Source organism: Erithacus rubecula (assembly GCF_903797595.1).
Source record: "Erithacus rubecula genome assembly, chromosome: 2".
In the NCBI taxonomy this organism is placed as follows: domain Eukaryota; kingdom Metazoa; phylum Chordata; class Aves; order Passeriformes; family Muscicapidae; genus Erithacus; species Erithacus rubecula.
Window position 1 is genome coordinate 102,099,698 of NC_136685.1, and position 22,266 is coordinate 102,121,963.

General features: G+C 44.0%; 1 protein-coding gene across 1 annotated transcript in view; it reads right to left on the bottom strand.

Moving 5' to 3' along the window:
• Positions 1-1,131: 1,131 nt before the first annotated feature.
• Positions 1,132-22,266, bottom strand: part of KIF16B (kinesin family member 16B) — a gene marked incomplete at its 3' end in the record, with an annotated part of 105,740 nt that continues 84,605 nt past the window's right edge. The window contains exon 21 of the mRNA XM_079298951.1: positions 1,132-1,138. Within this exon, the coding sequence (XP_079155077.1) occupies positions 1,132-1,138 (7 nt within the window). The remainder of the gene's footprint in view (positions 1,139-22,266) is intronic.

Here is a 22,266-nt window from a genome sequence, read left to right on the forward strand (position 1 = left end):
TGCAGTTTGTTGGTTGGGGATTTTGTTTATCTCTCCTCCCAACAAATAAAATGGTTCCTTCCCCTCAGCAGCCTTGGGGATGTTCCTATGTGAAGCTCTCTGCCTCACACAGTTTTTGACAGATTAAACAGGGCACTATGGAATGAGTCGTCTCCTCTAAAATATTCCAACAATCTTTTTTGTTATAGATAATAAAAGGATCAAGCCGAATTAAGAATAATCAAAATACTTTTATTTTGTGACCGAAATATGGTCTTAGACAGCCACAATCAAAATAGGACAGCACTGAGCCTGGGTTCGACGCTGTGTGAACACACACCGATCCGCACTGGGTGAACACACACTGAACTGAACTCTGTAGCACCGGATCCCCTATGTTCAGGAATGTTGTTTTGGCCTGGTTGGCTTTATACAGTTTTTTCTGTCTGGGACAGAGGTTCTTTTTTCTTTTCATTGCTTCGCATATTCATGTAATTTTTCTTTCTCTGTGATGGGCTGGACAAAGCCATTTCTGGGAAGCAATGAATGTTGATGAACACTGATGTTGGTTTATGGGAATCCAGTATTGAGATGTATTTTCCTGATGACTCAGGTTACCTTGATTGGTGATACTTATCAAGTGTTCATTGCTTGGGTGTTCGCAGAGAAGAGCTCATCTCTGCTGGAGCAACATCTATTGCTAATTTAGATCTCTTGTTGCCATCTCTGGTTACACAATCCTGTCAAGCAACCCTGCTGCATATGTTTCAAATTTTTTTTTTTTATACAAGCATGTTTTATTCCACATATATTACACTTTCCAGCAATAGGAAATGAATACTAATAGATAAACCAACAGTTTATTAACAAACAGAATACTTACAAAGCAAGGAAAAAAAGTAACTTCTGGTTATCAGTCAGTCAGCCCTCACTCTTCCCCTGTGGTGGTATGTAAAGGTTTTTTTAAATTTTTACTTGTTGAGATTGGGCAGTTTTTCTTGTACTTAATAAAGATTAATCAGAGTAGAATTTTTACTATTGACACATTGTTACACCAATAAAAGACTTGACAGTGTCTTTGTGAAACACACATGTGAGAGGAATGTTACATTTGTCTTTACAAATAAGATGGAGATCTGTTGGTAGATAAAGTTAGCACCTAGAGATAAAAGAAACAGTGGGAGGGATTACACTGATTGATGAATGGAAAAAGAGATTTGCCTTTACAAACAAACTGTAGATTGGCTGGTAAATGAAATTGGGTAACAGAAGATGAAAGAAGCAACAGGAGGGGAATCTATGAATTCTACAAGAGTTAAAAATTAAAGGAAGGGTTATATATTAGAGGGGAATTTCAGGTGTCAGGCGATCCGGGAATTCTGTGCCTCTTGAGTACCTCAGCCAATGGGGAAAGAGAGAGGGAAAAGTGGCCGGGAAATTAGGATAAAAATCCGAGAGATCCCATAGGAATACCCCATGGCCTCTCCCTTTATTCGAATAAAGCAAAAAGGACTCGTCTGTCTCCTTTTTGGACATAAACCTCTGGCGTTTGTGGATTAATTTTCCTCACAGTATAAATAGGAAGGAGTCTGAGAGCTTTTCCTGTGGAGAGAGCCCAGGGAAGCAGCAGAGCCAAAGAAGAGCTCAGTGGGACACTGCATTGAAAGCTGTCTTTGCAATGGGAACACTGGTGGCATCTTTAGTCTGCAACAAATCCTGATTTTTAGAGAAATTTAACAGGCAGAATGCCAGTCACAGGCACAGGGCCCTGGACACAAACAGAGGGTTATTTCCCAGTGAAATGAAGCTCAGTTCACGACAGCTGTAATGTCTATTTAAAAGAGGTGTTTGGCACTCAAAGAACAAAACGGCTTCTAAGTGGTGGCATCTATAGTTTGGAATCAATCCTGATCCATGAGAAAATTTTTACAGGGAGAAGCCCAGTCTCAGTCCCAGGGCCCTGGACCCAAACTCAAGTTTATTTCTCAGTGAAATAAAGCTCGATTCACCACTTTTGTAATGTCTATTTAGAGGAGGCTTTTGGCACTCAAAGAAAAACCAGGCTTCTCACTGGTGGCATCTTTAGTCTGCAAAAAATCCTGACCCATGGAGAAATTTAACAGGCAGAAAGCCAGTTGCAGGCTCAGGGCCCTGGACTGAAACAGAGCTTTACTTCTCAGTGAAATGAAGGTCAGTTCACCACTTTTGTAATGTCTATTTAAGGAGGTGTTTGGCACTCAAAGAGTAACCAGGCTTCTAAGTGGTGGCATCTATAGTTTGGAATCAATGCTGATCCATGAGGAAATTTAACAGGCCGAGGACCAGTCTCAGTCCCAGTCCCGGGGCCCTGGACACTAAATCATTTTTATTCCTCAGTGAAATAAAGTTCAATTCAGCACTTTTTAATATCTATTTAAAAGAGGCTTTTGGCACTCAAAGACATTACAAAAGTGATGAATTGAGCTTTATTTTACAGAGAAACAAGCCCCTCATTTATGTCCTGGGCCCTGGCACTGAGACAGGGCTTCAGGCTGTTAAATTTCCTCATGGATCAGGATTGATTCCAAAGTATAGAGGCCACCACTTAGAAGCCTGGTTATTCTTTAAGTGCCAAAGGCCTCCTCTAAATAGACATTACAAATGTGATGGAGTGAGCTATACTGTACAGTAAAACAGCCCCTGTTTTTTGCCCAAGTCCCTGGGATGGAGGTTTGACTTCTGCCTGTTCAATTTGCCTATGGCTCGGGATTTCTCCCAGACTAAGGATGCTTCCACTGAGAACCCTGGTAACAAGTGGAGTCACAAACATTTCCTCCAAATGTTATTAGGAAACTGGGAGGCTGTGTTTATTTTCAAATGGCAAAGGGCCCCAATTTGTGTCCATGGCCTGTGCCATACACTGGGTTTCTTCCTGCTGAAATTCCATATTGAACTGCTTTTCTCCCAGATTAAAGATGCCTCCACTTTGAAGCCTGGTTGAACTTTGAGTGCCAAAAGCCTCTTTTAAATAGACATTACAGAAGTGGTGAACTGACCTTCATTTCACTGGGAAATAAAGCTCTGTTTGTGTTCAGGAACCTGTGCCTGTGAATTGCTTTCTGCCTGTTAAATTTATCCATGGGTCAGGATTCTTTGCAGATTATAGATACCACCAGTGAGAAGCCTGGTTTTTCTTTGAGTGCCAAAAGCCTCCTCTAAATAGACATTAAAAAGTGGTGAATTGAGCTTTATTTCACTGAGAAGTAAAACTCAGTTTGGGTCCAGGGCCCTGGGACTGAGACTGGGCTTCTCCCTGTTAAATTTCCATAGTGATCAAGACTACTTCTAGATTAAAGATGCCACCACCTAGAAGTCTGGTTATTCTTTGAGTGCCAAAAGCCTCCTCTAAAGAGACATTTAAAAACTGAGGAAGTGAACTTTATTTTGCAGAGAAACAAGCCCCTCATTTATGTCCAGGGGCCTAGCACTGAGACGGGGCTTCGGCCTGTTAAATTTCCACATGGATCAGGATTGATTTCAAACTATAGATGCCACCACATGGAAGCCTGGTTATTCTTTGAGTGCCCAAGGCCTCATGTAAATAGACATTACAAATGTGATGGCGTGAGCTTTATTGTACAGTGAAACCAGCCCCTATTTTTGCCAAAGGACCTGGGAACAGAGATTTGGCTCTGCCTGTTAAATTTCCCTGTGGTTCAGGATTAGTCCTAGACTAAGGATGCTGCCACTGAGAACCCTGGTAACAAGTGGAGTCACTAACACTTCCTCCCAAAGTTATTAAGAAACTGGGAGGATGTGTTTCTTTTCAATTGGCAAAGGGCCCATATGTGGTTCCACGGCCTATGGCTTACACTGGGTTTCTCCCTGCTGAAATTCCATATTGAACTTGTTTTCTCCCAGACTAAAGATGCCACCTCTTAGAATCCTGGTTGTCCTTTGAGTGCCAAAAGCCTCCTTTAAAAAAACATAACAAAAGTGGTGAACTGACCTTCATTTCACTGGGAAATAAACCCCTGTTTGTATCCAGGGCCCTGTGCCTGTGACTGGCTTTCTGCCTGTTAAATTTCTCCATGAATCAGCATTTCATGCATACTAAAGATGCCACCAGTGAGAAGCCTCGTCCTGTTTCATTTCCTCATGGATCAGGATTGATTCCAAACTATAGATGCCACCACTTAGAAGCCTGGTTATTCTTTGAGTGCCAAAAGCCTCCTCTAAATAGACATAAAAAATAGTGAATTAAGTTTTATTTCACTGAGAAATAAACCTGAGTTTGTGTCCAGGCCCATGGGACTGAGTCTGGACTTCTCCCTGCTAAAATGTCATATTGAACTGCTTTTCTCCCAGACTAAGGATGCCACCACTTAGAAGCCTGGCTTTGCTTTGAGTACCAAAAATCTGCACTAAATTGAAATTTGATAAGTGGTGGATTGAGCTTTCTTTTCACTGATAAATCAAACTTAGTTTGTGTCCAGGGCCCTGGTACTGCGACTGGGCGTCTCCCAGTTAAATTTCCGTAGGTATCAGGACTTCTTCCAGATTAAAGATGCCACCACTTAGAAGCCTGGTTATTTTTTGAGTACCAAAAGCCTCGTCTAAATAGACATTAAAAAGTGGTGAATTGAGCTTTATTTCATAGAGAAATGATCCTGAGTTTGTGTCCAGGGCCCTGGGACTGAGGCTGGGCTTCTCCCTGTTCAAATTCCATATTGAACTTCTTTTCCCCCAGTCTAAATTGCCACCACTTAGAAGCCTGGCTTTGCTCTGAGTGCCAAACACGTCATCTAAATTGGAGTTCCATAAGTGGTGAATTCAGCTTCATTTCACTGAGAAATAAAACTCAGTTTGTGTCCAGGGCCCTGGGACTGCGACTGGGCTTTGTCATGTTAAATTGTGGCATGGATCAAAACTGATCCAAACTATAGATGGAACCATTTAGAAGACTGGTTATTCTTTGAGTGCCAAAAGCCTCTTCTAAATAGACATTAAAAAGTGGTGAATTGAACTTTATTTCACTGAGAAATAAACGTGAGTTTGCATCCCGGGCCCTGGGACTGGGACTGAGACTGGGCTTCTCCCTTTTAAATTTCCTCATGGATCAGGATTGATTCCAAACTGTAGATGCCAGCACTTAGAATCCTGGTTATTATTTGAGTGCCAAAAGCCACCTCTAAATGGACATTAAGAAGTGATGAATTGATCTTTATTTCACTGAGAAATAAACCTGAGTTTGGGTCCATGGCCATGGGACTGAGGCTGGGCTTCTCCTTGTTCAAATTCCATATTGAACTGCTTTTCTCCCTGACTAAAAACGCCACCACTTTGAGGCCTGGCTGTGCTTTGAGTGCCAAACACCTCCTCTAAATTGAAATTCCATAAATGGTGAATTGAGCTTCATTTCACTGAGAAATAAAACTCATTTTGTGTCTAGGGTCCTGGGACTGCCACTGGGATTCTCCCAGTTAAATTTCCATAGGGATCAGGACATCTTCCAGATTAAAGATGCCACCACCTAGAAGCCTGGTTATTCTTTGAGTGCCAAAAGCCTCCTCTAAAGAGACATTTAAAAACTGAGGAAGTGAACTTTATTTTGCAGAGAAACAAGCCCCTCATTTATGTCCAGGGGCCTAGCACTGAGACTGGTCTTCGGCCTGTTAAATTTCCACATCGATCAGGATTGATTCCAAACTATAGATGCCACCACATGGAAGCCTGGTTATTCTTTGAGTGCCCAAGGCCTCATCTAAATAGACATTACAAATGTGATGGCGTGAGCTTTATTGTACAGTGAAACCAGCTCCTGTTTTTTTGCCAAAGGACCTGGGATAGAGATTTGGCTTATGCCTATAAAATTATCCTATGCTTCAGGATTTCTCCTAGAGTAAGGATGCCACCACTGAGAACCCTGGTTACAAGTGGAGTCACTAACACTTCCTCCAAAAGATATTAGGAAACTCGGAGACTATGTTTATTTTCAAAGGGAAAAGGGCCCCTTTTTGTGTCCATGGCCTGTGCCTTATACTGGGTTTCTCCCTGCTGAAATTCCATATCGAACTGCTTTCCTCCCAGACTAAAGATGCCACCATTTAGAATTCTGGTTGTTCTTTGAGTGCCAAAAGCCTCCTTTAAATAGACATTACAAAAGTGGTGAACTGACCTTCATTTCACTGGGAAATAAACCTCTGTGTCCGGGGCCCTGTGCCTGCGACTGGCTTTCTGCCTGTTAAATTTCTCCATGAATCAGTATTTGATGCATACTAAAGATGCCAATGGTGAGAAGCCTGGTTGTTCTTTGAGTGCCAAAAGCCTCCTCTAAATAGAAATTAAAATGTGGTGATTTCGTCTTTATTTCACTGAGAAATAAAACTGAGTTTGTGTCCAGGGCCCTGGGACTGCGACTGGGGTTCTCCCTCTTAAATTTCCTCATGGATAAGGACTTCTTCCAGATTAAAGATGCCTCAACCTAGAAACCTGGTTATTTTTTGAGTGCCAAAAGCCTCCTCTAAATAGACATTAAAAAGTGGTGAATTGAGCTTTATTTCATAGAGGAATGATCCTGAGTTTGTGTGCATGGCCCTGGAACTAAGGCTGGGCTTCTCTCTGCTAAAATTCCATAATGAACTTCTTTTCTCCCAGACTAAATTGTCACCACTTAGAAGCCTGGCTTTGCTTTGAATGCCAAACACCTCCTCTAAATTGGAATTCCATTAATGGTGAATTCAGCTTCATTTCACTGAGAAATAAAACTCAGTTTGTGTCCAGGGCCCTGGGACTGACACTGGGCTTCGTCATTTCAAATTTCCATAGGGATCAGATTTGATTCCAAATTTTAGATGCCTCCACTTTGAAGCCTGGTTATTCTTTGAGTGCCAAAAGCCTCCTCTAAATAGACATTAAAAAAGTGAGGAAGTGAACTTTATTTTACAGAGAAACAAGCCCCTCATTTAAGTCCAGGGCCGTGGGACTGAGACTGGTCTTCAGCCTGTTAAATTTCCTCATGGACCAGGATTGATTCCAAAAAATAGATGCCACCACTTAGAAGCATGGGTATTCTTTTAGTGCCAAAGGCCTCCTCTAAATAGACATTACAAATGTGATGGAGTGAGCTCTATTGTACAGTGAAACCAGCCCCTGTTTTTTGCCCAAGGCCCTGGGACAGAGATTTGGCTTCTGCCTGTTCAATTTCCCTATGGCTCAGGATTTCTCCTAGACTAAGGATGCCACCACTTAGAAGCCTGGTTACAACTGGAGTCACAAACACTTCCTCCAAAAGTTATTAGGAAACTGGGAGGGTGTGTTTCTTTTCAAAGGGAAAAGGGCCCCTCTTTGTGTCCATGGCCTGTGCCTTACACTGGGTTTCTCCCTGCTGAAATTCCATATTGAACTGCTTTTCTCCTAGACTAAAGATGTCACCACTTTGTAGTCGGGTTGTTCTTTGATTGCCAAAAACCCCCTTTAAATAGATACTACAAAAGTGGTGAACTGACCTTCATTTCACTGGGAAATATAGCTCACTTGGTGTCCAGGGCCATGTGCCTGTTACTGGCTTTTGCCTGTTAAATTTCTCTATGTGTCAGGATTCTTTGCAGACTATAGATGCCACCAGTGAGAAGCCTGATTGTTCTTTGAGTGCCAAAAGCCTCCTCTAAATAGACATTAAATAGTGGTGAATTGAGCTTTATTTCACGGAGAAATGATCCTGAGTTTGGGTCCAGGGCATTGGAACTGAGGCTGGTCTTCTCCCTGCTAAAATTCCATATAGAACTTCTTTTCTACCAGACTAAATTGCCACCATTTAGAAGTCTGGCTGTGCTTTGAGTGCCAAACACCTCTTCACAAACTCAGTTTGTGTCTGGGGCCCTGGGACTGCGACTGGGCTTCTCCCTGTTAAATTTCCATAGGGATCAGGACTTCTTGCAGATTAACGACTTCACCACCTAAAAGCCTGGTTATTCTTTGAGTGCCAAAAGCCTCCTCTAAATAGACATTAAAAAGTGGTGTATTGAGTTTTATTTCTCTGAGAAATAAACGTGAGATTGGGTCCAGGGCCCTGGGACTGGGACTGAGTCCTGGCTTCTCCCTGTTAAATTTCCTCATAGATCAGGATTGATTCCAAACTGTAGATGCCACCACTTAGAAGACTGGTTATTATTCGAGTTTTAAAAGCCTCTAAATAGACATTAAGAAGTGATGAATTGTCCTTCATTTCACTGAGAAATAAAACTCAGTTTGTGTCCAGGGCCCTGGGACTGCGACTGGGCTTCTCCCTGTTAAATTTCCCTAGGGATCAGGACTTCTTCCAGATTAAAGATGCCACCACCTATAAGCCCAGTTATTCTTTGAGTGCCAAAAGCCTCCTCTAAATAGACATTAAAAAGTGGTGTATTGAGCTTTATTTCACTGAGAAATGAACTTAAGTTTGGGTCCAGGGCCCTGGGACTGAGGCTGTGCTTCTCCCTGTTCAAATTCCATATTGAACTGCTTTTCTCACAGACCAAATTGCCTCCTCTTAGTAGCCTGTCAGTGCTGTGAGTGCCAAACAACTCCTCTAAGTTGAAATTCGATAAGTGGTGAATTCGGCTTCATTTCACTGAAATGAAGAAATGAGAAATAAGAAATGAGAAATAAAACTCAGTTTGTGTCCAGGGCCCTGGGACTGTGACTGGGCTTTGTCATGTTAAATTTTCACATGGACCAGGATTTATTCCAAAATACTGCTGCCACCACCTAGAAGCCTGGCTATTCTTTGAGTGCCAAAAGCCTCCTCTATACAGACATACAAGAAGTGGTGAATTGATCTTTATTTCACTGAGCAATAAACTGGATTTTGGATACAGGGCCTTTGGACTGAGGCTGTTTAAATTCCATATTGAACTGATTTCCTCTCAGTCTAGAAGTGTCACCACTTAGAAACCTGGTTGTGCTTTGAGTGCTAAACACCTCCTCTATATTGAAATTCGATAAGTGGTGAATTCAGCTTCATTTCACTGAGAAATTAAACTCAGTTTTGTCCAGGGTCCTGGAACTGCGACTGGCCATGTGCCTATTATATTTCTCCATGGGTCAGGAATTTTTGCAGATTAAAGTTTCCACCAGTGAGAAGCCTGGTTGTTCCTTGAGTGCCAAAAGCCTTCTCTAAATATACAATAAAAAGTGGTGAATTGAGTTTCATTTCACAGAGAAATAAACCAGAGTTTGGGTCCAGGTTCCTGGGACTGGGACTGAGACTGGGCTTCTCCCTGTTAAATTTCTGCATGGATCAGGATTTATACCAAACTATAGATGCCACCACTTAGAAGCCTGGTTATTCTTTGTTTGCCAAAAGCCTCCTCTAAACAGACATTACAAAAGTGATGAAGTGAGCTTTATTTTACAGAGAAACAAGCCCCTCTTTTGTGTCCAGGGCCCTGAGACTGAGAATGGGCTTCATTCTTTTAAATTTCCGCACGAGTAAGGATTGATTCCAAACTATAAATGCCACCACTTAGAAGCCTGGTTATTCTTTGAGTGCCAAAGGCGTCTTCTAAATAGAAATTAAAAAGTGGTGAATTGCGCTTTATTTCACTGAGAAATTAACTTAGGTTTGGATCCATGGCCATGGGACTGAGACTGGGCTTCTCCCTGCTAAAATTCCATATTGAACTGCTTTTCTACCAGACTAAAAATGTCATCACTTAGAAGCCTTGCTGTGCTTTGAGTGCCAAACACCTCCTCTAAATTTAAATTCGATAAGTGATGAATTCAGCTTTATTTCACTGAGAAATAAAGCTCAATTTGTGTCCAGGGCCCTGGGACTGAGACTGAGCTTTTCCCTTTTAAATTTCCATATGGATCAGGACTTCTTTCATATTAAAGACTCCACCACCTAGAAGCCTGGTTATTCTTTGAGTGCCAAAAGCCTCCTCTAAATAGACATTAAAAAAGTGAGGAAGTGAACTTTATTTTACAGAGAAACAAGCCCCTCATTTAAGTCCAGGGCCGTGGGACTGAGACTGGTCTTCGGCCTGTTAAATTTCCACATGTATCGGGATTGATTGTAAACTACAGATGCCACCAGTGCAAAGACTGTTTATTCTTTGAGTGCCAAAGGCCTATACTAAATAGACAGTAGAAATGTGGTGGAGTGAGCTTTATTGTACAGTGAAATGAGCCCCTATTTTTCCCAAGGCCCTGGGACAGAGGTTTGACTTCTACCTGTTAAATTATCCTATGGTTCAGGATTTCTCCTAGACTAGGGATGCCACCACTTAGAAGCCTGGTTACAAGTAGAGTCACAAATACTTCCTCCAAAAGTTATTAAGAAACTGAAAAGGTGTGTTTCTTCTCAAAGGGAAAGGCGCCCCTCTTTGTGTCCATGGCCTGTGCCTTACACTGGGTTTCTCCCTGCTGAAATTCCATATTGAACTGCTTTCCTCCCAGATTAAAGATGCCTCCACTTTGAAGCCTGGTTGTTCTTTGAGTGCCAAACACCTCCTTTAAATAGACATTACAGAAGTGGTGAACTGATCTTCATTTCACTGGGAAATAAAACTCTGTTTGTGTCCGGGGCCCTGAGCTTGCGACTGGCTTTCTGCCTCTCAAATTTCTCCATGGGTCAGGATTTCCTGCAGCCTACAGATGTCACCAGGGAGAAGCCTGCTTATGCTTTGAGGGCCAAAAGCCTCCTCTAAATAGACATTACAAAAGTGGTGAACTGACATTCATTTCACTGGGAAATAAAGATCTGTTGATATTTTGGGCTCTGTGCTGGCGACTGGCTTTCTGCCTCTTACCATTCTTTATGGGTTAGGATTTCTTGCAGACTATAGATTCCACCAGGAAGAAGCCTGCTTATTCTTTGAGTGCCAAAAGCCTCCTCTAAATAGACATTACAAAAGAGATGGAGTCTGCTTTATTGTACAGAAAAACCAGCCCCTGTTTTTTGTCCAGGGCCCCAGAACAGAGATTTGGATTTAGCCTGTTCAGTTTGCCTATGCTTCAGGATTTCTCCCAGACTAAGGATGCCACCACTTAGAAGCCTGGTTACAAGTGGGGTCACAAACACTTCCTCTAAAAGTAATTAGAAAACTGGGAGGCTGTGTTTCTTTTCAAAGGAAAAAGTGCCCCTCTTTGTGTCCATGGTCTGTGCCTTGCACTGGGTTTCTCCCTGCTGAAATTCCATATCGAACTGCTTTCCTCCCAGATTAAAGATGCCTCCACTTTGAAGCCTGGTTGTTCTTTGAGTGCCAAACACCTCCTTTAAATAGACATTTCAAAAGTGGAGAACTGACTTTCATTTCACTGGGAAATAAACCTCTGTTTGTATCCCGAGCCCTGTGCCTACGACTGTCATTCTGCCTGTTACATTTCTCTATGGGTCAGGATTTCTTGCAGAGTATAGATGCCACCAGTGAGAAGCCTGCTTGTTCTTTAAGTACCAAAATCCTCCTCTAAATAGACATTACAAAAGTGATGGAGTGAGCTTTATTGTACAGAAAAACCAGCCCCTGTTTTTGCCCAAGGCCCCAGAACATAGATTTGGCTTCTGCCTTTTCCATTTGCCTATGCTTCAGGATTTCTCCCAGACTAAGGATGCCACCACTTAGAAGTGAGGTTACAAGTGGAGTCACAAGTACTCCCTGCAAAAGATATTAGGAAACTGGGAGGGTGTGTTTCTTTTCAAAGGGAAACGTGCCCCTCTTTTTGTCCATGGCCTGTGCCTTACACTGGGTTTCTTCCTGCTGAAATTCCATATTGAACTGCTTTCCTCCCAGATTAAAGATGCCTCCACTTTGAAGCATGGTTGTTCTTTGAGTGCCAAACACCTCCTTTAAATAGACATTACAAAAGTGGTGAACTGACCTTCATTTCACTGGGAAATATAGCTTACTTGGTGTCCAGGGCCATGTGCCTGCGACTGTGTTTCTGCCTGTAGAATTTTCCACATAGATCAGGATTCCTTGCAGAGTATAGATGCCACCAGGGAGAAGCCTGCATATTCTTTGAGTGCCAAAAGCTTCCTTTAAATAGACATTACAAAAGTGATGGAGTGAGCTTTATTGTACAGAAAAACCAGCCCCTTTTTTTATTGCCCAAGGCCGAGGAACAGAGATTTGGCTTCTGCCTTTTCCATTTCCCTATGCTTCAAGATTCCTCCCAGACTAAGGATGCCACCACTTAGAAGCCTGGTTACAAGTAGAGTCACAAACACTTCCTGCAAAAGTTATTAGGAAACTGGGAGAGTGTGTTTCTTTTCAAAGGGAAAAGGGCCCCTCTTTGTGTCCATGGCCTGTGCCTTACACTGGGTTTCTCCCGGCTGAAATTGCATATTGAACTGCTTTTCTCCTAGATTAAAGATGCCTCCGCTTTGAAGCCTGGATTTTCTTTGAGTGCCAAACACCTCCTTTAAATAGACATTACAAAAGTGGTGAACTGACCTTCATTTCATTGGGAAATATAGCTCACTTGTTGTCCAGGGCCGTGTGCCTGCGACTGGGATTCTGCCTGTTAAATTTCTCTATGTGTCAGGATTCTTGCAGACTATAGATCCCACCAGTGAGAAGCCTGCTTATTCTTTGAGTTCCAGTAGCCTTCTCTAAATAGACATTACAAAAGTGATGGACTGAGCTTTATTGTACAGAAAAACCAGCCCGTTTTTTGCCCAAGGCCCCGGAACAGAGATTTGGCTTCTGCCTGTTCAATTTGCCTATGCTTCTGGATTTCTCCCAGACTAAAGACACTACCACTTAGAAGCCTGGTTTCAAGTGGAGTCACAAACACTTCCTGCAAAACTTATTAGGAAACTGGGAGGGTGTGTTTCTTTTCAAAGCGAAAAGTGCCCCTCTTTGTGTCCATGGCCTGTGCCTTACACTGGGTTTCTCCCTGCTGAAATTCCATATTGAACTGCTTTTCTCCCAGACTAAAGATGAGTCCACTTTGAAGCCTGGTTGTTCTTTGAGTGCCAAACACCTCCTTTAAATAGACATTACAGAAGTGGTGAACTGACCTTCATTTCATTGGGAAATATAGCTCACTTGTTGTCCAGAGCCATGTGCCTGCGACTGGCTTTCTGCCTGTTACATTTCTGTATGGGTCAGGATTCCTTGCAGAGTATAGATGCCACCAGGGAGAAGCCTGCTTATTCTTTGAGTGCCAAAAGCCTCCTCTAAGTAGACATTACAAAAGTGATGGAGTGAGCTGAATTGTGCAGAAAAACCAGCCCCTGTTTTTTGCCCAAGCCCCCTGAACAGAGATTTGGATTCTGCCTTTTCGATTTGCCTATGCTTCAGGATTTCTCCCAGACTAAGGATGCCACCACATATAAGTCTGGTTACAAGTGGAGTCACAAACACTTCCTGCAAAAGTTATTAGGAAACTTGGAGGGTGTGTTACTTTTCAAAGGGAAAAGGGCCACCCTTTGTGTCCGTGGCCTGTGCCTTACACTGTGTTTTTCCCAGCTGAAATTGCATATTGAACTGCTTTTCTCCTAGATTAAAGATGCCTCCACTTTGAAGCCTGGTTGTTCTTTGAGTGCCAAACACCTCCTTAAAATAGACATTACAAAAGTGGTGAATTGATCTTCATTTCACTAGGAAATATAGCTCACTTGGTGTCCAGGGCCATGTGCCTGCGACTGGGATTCTGCCTGTAGAATATCTCTATGCGTCAGGATTTCTTGCAGAATATAGATCCCGCCGGGGATAAGCCTGCTTATTCTTTGAGTGCCAAAAGCCTGCTCTAAATAGACATTACAAAAGTGATGGAGTGAGCTTTATTGTACAGAAAAACCAGCTCCTGTTTTTTGCCCAAGCCGCTGGAACAGAGATTTGGATTCTGCCTGTTCAATTTGCCTATGCTTCAGGATTTCTCCCAGACTAAGGATGCCACCACTTAGAAGCCTGGTTTCAAGTGGAGTCACAAACACTTCCTCCAAAAGTTATTAGGAAACTGGGAGGATGTGTTTCTTTTCAAAGGGAAAAGTCCCCCTCTTTGTGTCCATGGCCTGTGCCTTACACTGGGTTTCTCCCAGCTGAAATTCCATATTGAACTGCTTTTCTCCCAGATTAAAGATGCCTCCACTTTGAAGCATGGTTGTTCTTTGAGTGCCAATCACCTCCTTTAAATAGACATTACAAAAGTGGTGAATTGACCTTTATTTCACTGGGAAATACAGGTCTGTTTTTATCCTGGGCCCTGTGCCTGCGACTGGCTTTCTGCCTGTTACATTTCTGTATGGGTCAGGATTCCTTGCAGAGTATAGATGCCACCAGGGATAAGCCTGCTTATCCTTTCAGTGCCAAAAGCCTCCTCTAAATAGACATTACAAAAGTGGTGAACTGACCTTCATTTCAGTGGAAATAAAGCTCTGTTTATATTTCGGGCCCTGTGCCTGCGACTGGCATTCTGCCTGTTAAATTTCTCTATGGCTCAGGATTTCTTGCAGACTATAGATGCCACCAGGTAGAAACCTGTTTATTCTTTGAGTGCCAAAAGCCTCCTCTAAAAAGACATTACAAAAGTGATGAACTGACCTTTCACTGGGAAGTAAAGCTGTGTTTATATTTCGGGCCCTGTGCCTGCAACAGGCATGCTGCCTGTTACATTTTTATGGGTCAGGATTTCTCTCAGATTATAGATGCCACCAGGAAGAAGCCTGCTTATTCTTTGAGTGCCAAAAGCCTCCTCTAAATAGACAATACAAAAGAGATGGAGTCTGCTTTATTGTACAAAAAAACCAGCCCCAGTTTTTTGCCCAAGGTCCCAGAACACAGATTTGGATTCTGTCTGTTCAATTTGCCTATGCTTCAGGATTCTCCCAGACTAAGGATGCCACCACTTAGAAGCCTGGTTTCAAGTGGAGTCACAAATGCTTCCTCCAAAAGTTATTAGCAAACTGGGAGGGAGTGCTTCTTTTCAAAGGGAAAAGGGCACCTCTTTGTGTCCATGGCCTGTGCCTTACATTAGGTTTCTCCCTGCTGAAATTGCATATTGAACTGCTTTTCTCCCAGAATAAAGATGCCTCCACATTGAAGCCTGGTTGTTCTTTGAGTGCCAAACACCTCCTTCAAATAAATATTAAAAAAGTGTTGAAGTGACCTTCATTTCTTTGGGAAATATACCTCACATGGTGCCCAGGGCCATGTGACTGCGACTGGCTTTCTGTCTGTTAAATATTCAATGGGTCAGGATTTATTGCACTACTGTCTTTTTCGCAATGTTGGATGCAAGGAGTACGCAGCACTCTCACAAGATGCAAAGGAGACATGTGTGGAAGAGAGGGTTTAGAAAAAAAAATGCACATGCCAGAAGACTTTTGGCAGTAGCAGAAGCTAGCAGAAGAGTGTACTGAGTGAGCAGTAGAAGACAATTCACCTCTGTTAGAGAGAAATCGCTGTAAAACACAAAGCGCGAACAAGCAAGAAGCAGAGCAGCAGAATGCTCTGTCCAGTTTAGCAATGACTCCTGCTAAGAAGGAAGATCAACGTGCATGGTACTCCTAGAAGAAGCAGGGCACACAGAGAGGTGCACTTTTCTCCTAAGCCACCTCTAGCACAGCAGTCTGTCTAGCTTCCTGAAAGAGTAGCTTGCACTCTTTCAAGTCTGCAAAGCGAAAGTGTACTTCAAGCTAAAGAGAAAGCAAGCGCACCACACAGCACTTCTCCCTTTCCACTGTACAGGCAAGTGTGTTCTCTGCATTTCAAAGCCTAACAGCAAGATCCTGTTTAGCACAGGAGGCTGCATGTAGAATTTGCATGTAGTAGCAAAGTTAGCTGTGGTTGATCTTCCTTCTTAGCAGGAGTCACTGAGAAACACTACACTGCGCAGAACACTCTGCTGCTCTGCTTCTCGCTTGTTCGCGCTTTGTGTTTTTCCGCGATATTCTCTCTAACAGAGGTGAATTGTCTATACTGCTCACTCAGTACACTCTGCTGCTAGCTTCTGCTACTGCCAAAACACGCCTGGCATGTGCACTTTTCTTCTAAAGCCTCAGTTCCATACCAGTCTTCTTTCCTTCTGCTAAGACTGCCATACACTCTTGGAAGCCTGCAAGGAGAAGAGCACAGAACTAGGAAGAAGGAAATTCAACTTCCCATAGCTTAGCTGCTGCAATACATACTCTTCATGCAGTTTTCTGTGGCAAAGAAGACGCTTGTTAATCCGGCTGCCATATGCAGAGATGACATTGGTATGTTCAGTGCAGGGCCAGGAATGCTGTGTGCTGTGCACGCTTTCTCCTAAGCATTACTTTCACTACTGTGCTGTTCGCTCTGCAGGGTTCAAGGAGTGCACAGCACTCTTCCAAGATGCAGGGCAGATCTGTATGGAACAGAGGGTTTAGAAGAAAAATGCACATGCCAGGCATGTTTTGGCAGTAGCAGAAGCTAGCAGCAGAGTGTACTGAGTGAGCAGTATAGACAATTCACCTCTGTTAGAGAGAAATCGCTGTAAAACACAAAGCGCGAACAAGCGAGAAGCAGAGCAGCAGAGTGTTCTGCGCAGTGTACTGTGTGTCAGTGAGTGACTCCTGCTAAGAAGGAAGATCAACGTGCATGGTACTCCTAGAAGAAGCAGGGCACACAGAGAGGTGCACTTTTCTCCTAAGCCACCTCTAGCACAGCAGTCTGTCTAGCTTCCTGAAAGAGTAGCTTGCACTCTTTCAAGTCTGCAAAGCGAAAGTGTACTTCAAGCTAAAGAGAAAGCAAGCGCACCACACAGCACTTCTCCCTTTCCACTGTACAGGCCAGTGTGTTCTCTGCATTTCAAAGCCTAACAGCAAGATCCTGTTTAGCACAGGAGGCTGCATGTAGAATTTGCATGTAGTAGCAAAGTTAGCTGTGGTTGATCTTCCTTCTTAGCAGGAGTCACTGAGAACACAGTACACTGCGCAGAACACTCTGCTGCTCTGCTTCTCGCTTGTTCGCGCTTTGTGTTTTACAGCGATTTCTCTCTAACAGAGGTGAATTGTCTATACTGCTCACTCAGTACACTCTGCTGCTAGCTTCTGCTACTGCCAAAACACGCCTGGCATGTGCACTTTTCTTCTAAAGCCTCAGTTCCATACCAGTCTTCTTTCCTTCTGCTAACACTGCCATACACTCTTGGAAGCCTGCAAGGAGAAGAGCACAGAACTAGGAAGAAGGAAATTCAACTTCCCATAGCTTAGCTGCTGCAATACATACTCTTCATGCAGTTTTCTGTGGCAAATAAGACGCTTGTTAATCCGGCTGCCATATGCAGAGATGACATTGGTATGTTCAGTGCAGGGCCAGGAATGCTGTGTGCTGTGCACGCTTTCTCCTAAGCATTACTTTCACTACTGTGCTGTTCGCTCTGCAGGCTTCAAGGAGTGCACAGCACTCTTCCAAGATGCAGGGCAGATTTGTATGGAACAGAGGGTTTAGAAGAAAAATGCACATGCCAGGCGTGTTTTGGCAGTAGCAGAAGCTAGCAGCAGAGTGTACTGAGTGAGCAGTATAGACAATTCACCTCTGTTAGAGAGAAATCGCTGTAAAACACAAAGCGCGAACAAGCGAGAAGCAGAGCAGCAGAGTGTTCTGCGCAGTGTACTGTGTGTCAGTGAGTGACTCCTGCTAAGAAGGAAGATCAACGTGCATGGTACTCCTAGAAGAAGCAGGGCACACAGAGAGGTGCACTTTTCTCCTAAGCCACCTCTAGCACAGCAGTCTGTCTAGCTTCCTGAAAGAGTACCTTGCACTCTTTCAAGTCTGCAAAGCGAAAGTGTACTTCAAGCTAAAGAGAAAGCAAGCGCACCACACAGCACTTCTCCCTTTCCACTGTACAGGCCAGTGTGTTCTCTGCATTTCAAAGCCTAACAGCAAGATCCTGTTTAGCACAGGAGGCTGCATGTAGAATTTGCATGTAGTAGCAAAGTTAGCTGTGGTTGATCTTCCTTCTTAGCAGGAGTCACTGAGAAACAGTACACTGCGCAGAACACTCTGCTGCTCTGCTTCTCGCTTGTTCGCGCTTTGTGTTTTACAGCGATTTCTCTCTAACAGAGGTGAATTGTCTATACTGCTCACTCAGTACACTCTGCTGCTAGCTTCTGCTACTGCCAAAACACGCCTGGCATGTGCACTTTTCTTCTAAAGCCTCAGTTCCATACCAGTCTTCTTTCCTTCTGGTAACACTGCCATACACTCTTGGAAGCCTGCAAGGAGAAGAGCACAGAACTAGGAAGAAGGAAATTCAACTTCCCATAGCTTAGCTGCTGCAATACATACTCTTCATGCAGTTTTCTGTGGCAAATAAGACGCTTGTTAATCCGGCTGCCATATGCAGAGATGACATTGGTATGTTCAGTGCAGGGCCAGGAATGCTGTGTGCTGTGCACGCTTTCTCCTAAGCATTACTTTCACTACTGTGCTGTTCGCTCTGCAGGCTTCAAGGAGTGCACAGCACTCTTCCAAGATGCAGGGCAGATTTGTATGGAACAGAGGGTTTAGAAGAAAAATGCACATGCCAGGCGTGTTTTGGCAGTAGCAGAAGCTAGCAGCAGAGTGTACTGAGTGAGCAGTATAGACAATTCACCTCTGTTAGAGAGAAATCGCTGTAAAACACAAAGCGCGAACAAGCGAGAAGCAGAGCAGCAGAGTGTTCTGCGCAGTGTACTGTGTGTCAGTGAGTGACTCCTGCTAAGAAGGAAGATCAACGTGCATGGTACTCCTAGAAGAAGCAGGGCACACAGAGAGGTGCACTTTTCTCCTAAGCCACCTCTAGCACAGCAGTCTGTCTAGCTTCCTGAAAGAGTAGCTTGCACTCTTTCAAGTCTGCAAAGCGAAAGTGTACTTCAAGCTAAAGAGAAAGCAAGCGCACCACACAGCACTTCTCCCTTTCCACTGTACAGGCCAGTGTGTTCTCTGCATTTCAAAGCCTAACAGCAAGATCCTGTTTAGCACAGGAGGCTGCATGTAGAATTTGCATGTAGTAGCAAAGTTAGCTGTGGTTGATCTTCCTTCTTAGCAGGAGTCACTCACTGACACACAGTACACTGCGCAGAACACTCTGCTGCTCTGCTTCTCGCTTGTTCGCGCTTTGTGTTTTACAGCGATTTCTCTCTACCAGAGGTGAATTGTCTATACTGCTCACTCAGTACACTCTGCTGCTAGCTTCTGCTACTGCCAAAACACGCCTGGCATGTGCACTTTTCTTCTAAAGCCTCAGTTCCATACCAGTCTTCTTTCCTTCTGCTAAGACTGCCATACACTCTTGGAAGCCTGCAAGGAGAAGAGCACAGAACTAGGAAGAAGGAAATTCAACTTCCCATAGCTTAGCTGCTGCAATACATACTCTTCATGCAGTTTTCTGTGGCAAATAAGACGCTTGTTAATCCGGCTGCCATATGCAGAGATGACATTGGTATGTTCAGTGCAGGGCCAGGAATGCTGTGTGCTGTGCACGCTTTCTCCTAAGCATTACTTTCACTACTGTGCTGTTCGCTCTGCAGGGTTCAAGGAGTGCACAGCACTCTTCCAAGATGCAGGGCAGATTTGTATGGAACAGAGGGTTTAGAAGAAAAATGCACATGCCAGGCGTGTTTTGGCAGTAGCAGAAGCTAGCAGCAGAGTGTACTGAGTGAGCAGTATAGACAATTCACCTCTGTTAGAGAGAAATCGCTGTAAAACACAAAGCGCGAACAAGCGAGAAGCAGAGCAGCAGAGTGTTCTGCGCAGTGTACTGTGTGTCAGTGAGTGACTCCTGCTAAGAAGGAAGATCAACGTGCATGGTACTCCTAGAAGAAGCAGGGCACACAGAGAGGTGCACTTTTCTCCTAAGCCACCTCTAGCACAGCAGTCTGTCTAGCTTCCTGAAAGAGTAGCTTGCACTCTTTCAAGTCTGCAAAGCGAAAGTGTACTTCAAGCTAAAGAGAAAGCAAGCGCACCACACAGCACTTCTCCCTTTCCACTGTACAGGCCAGTGTGTTCTCTGCATTTCAAAGCCTAACAGCAAGATCCTGTTTAGCACAGGAGGCTGCATGTAGAATTTGCATGTAGTAGCAAAGTTAGCTGTGGTTGATCTTCCTTCTTAGCAGGAGTCACTCACTGACACACAGTACACTGCGCAGAACACTCTGCTGCTCTGCTTCTCGCTTGTTCGCGCTTTGTGTTTTACAGCGATTTCTCTCTAACAGAGGTGAATTGTCTATACTGCTCACTCAGTACACTCTGCTGCTAGCTTCTGCTACTGCCAAAACACGCCTGGCATGTGCACTTTTCTTCTAAAGCCTCAGTTCCATACCAGTCTTCTTTCCTTCTGCTAACACTGCCATACACTCTTGGAAGCCTGCAAGGAGAAGAGCACAGAACTAGGAAGAAGGAAATTCAACTTCCCATAGCTTAGCTGCTGCAATACATACTCTTCATGCAGTTTTCTGTGGCAAATAAGACGCTTGTTAATCCGGCTGCCATATGCAGAGATGACATTGGTATGTTCAGTGCAGGGCCAGGAATGCTGTGTGCTGTGCACGCTTTCTCCTAAGCATTACTTTCACTACTGTGCTGTTCGCTCTGCAGGCTTCAAGGAGTGCACAGCACTCTTCCAAGATGCAGGGCAGATTTGTATGGAACAGAGGGTTTAGAAGAAAAATGCACATGCCAGGCGTGTTTTGGCAGTAGCAGAAGCTAGCAGCAGAGTGTACTGAGTGAGCAGTATAGACAATTCACCTCTGTTAGAGAGAAATCGCTGTAAAACACAAAGCGCGAACAAGCGAGAAGCAGAGCAGCAGAGTGTTCTGCGCAGTGTACTGTGTGTCAGTGAGTGACTCCTGCTAAGAAGGAAGATCAACGTGCATGGTACTCCTAGAAGAAGCAGGGCACACAGAGAGGTGCACTTTTCTCCTAAGCCACCTCTAGCACAGCAGTCTGTCTAGCTTCCTGAAAGAGTACCTTGCACTCTTTCAAGTCTGCAAAGCGAAAGTGTACTTCAAGCTAAAGAGAAAGCAAGCGCACCACACAGCACTTCTCCCTTTCCACTGTACAGGCCAGTGTGTTCTCTGCATTTCAAAGCCTAACAGCAAGATCCTGTTTAGCACAGGAGGCTGCATGTAGAATTTGCATGTAGTAGCAAAGTTAGCTGTGGTTGATCTTCCTTCTTAGCAGGAGTCACTGAGAAACAGTACACTGCGCAGAACACTCTGCTGCTCTGCTTCTCGCTTGTTCGCGCTTTGTGTTTTACAGCGATTTCTCTCTAACAGAGGTGAATTGTCTATACTGCTCACTCAGTACACTCTGCTGCTAGCTTCTGCTACTGCCAAAACACGCCTGGCATGTGCACTTTTCTTCTAAAGCCTCAGTTCCATACCAGTCTTCTTTCCTTCTGCTAACACTGCCATACACTCTTGGAAGCCTGCAAGGAGAAGAGCACAGAACTAGGAAGAAGGAAATTCAACTTCCCATAGCTTAGCTGCTGCAATACATACTCTTCATGCAGTTTTCTGTGGCAAATAAGACGCTTGTTAATCCGGCTGCCATATGCAGAGATGACATTGGTATGTTCAGTGCAGGGCCAGGAATGCTGTGTGCTGTGCACGCTTTCTCCTAAGCATTACTTTCACTACTGTGCTGTTCGCTCTGCAGGCTTCAAGGAGTGCACAGCACTCTTCCAAGATGCAGGGCAGATCTGTATGGAACAGAGGGTTTAGAAGAAAAATGCACATGCCAGGCGTGTTTTGGCAGTAGCAGAAGCTAGCAGCAGAGTGTACTGAGTGAGCAGTATAGACAATTCACCTCTGGTAGAGAGAAATCGCTGTAAAACACAAAGCGCGAACAAGCGAGAAGCAGAGCAGCAGAGTGTTCTGCGCAGTGTACTGTGTGTCAGTGAGTGACTCCTGCTAAGAAGGAAGATCAACGTGCATGGTACTCCTAGAAGAAGCAGGGCACACAGAGAGGTGCACTTTTCTCCTAAGCCACCTCTAGCACAGCAGTCTGTCTAGCTTCCTGAAAGAGTAGCTTGCACTCTTTCAAGTCTGCAAAGCGAAAGTGTACTTCAAGCTAAAGAGAAAGCAAGCGCACCACACAGCACTTCTCCCTTTCCACTGTACAGGCCAGTGTGTTCTCTGCATTTCAAAGCCTAACAGCAAGATCCTGTTTAGCACAGGAGGCTGCATGTAGAAATTGCATGTAGTAGCAAAGTTAGCTGTTGTTGATCTTCCTTCTAGCAGGAGTCACTCACTGACACACAGTACACTGCGCAGAACACTCTGCTGCTCTGCTTCTCGCTTGTCGCGCTTTGTGTTTTACAGCAATTTCTCTCTAACAGAGGTGAATTGTCTATACTGCTCACTCAGTACAC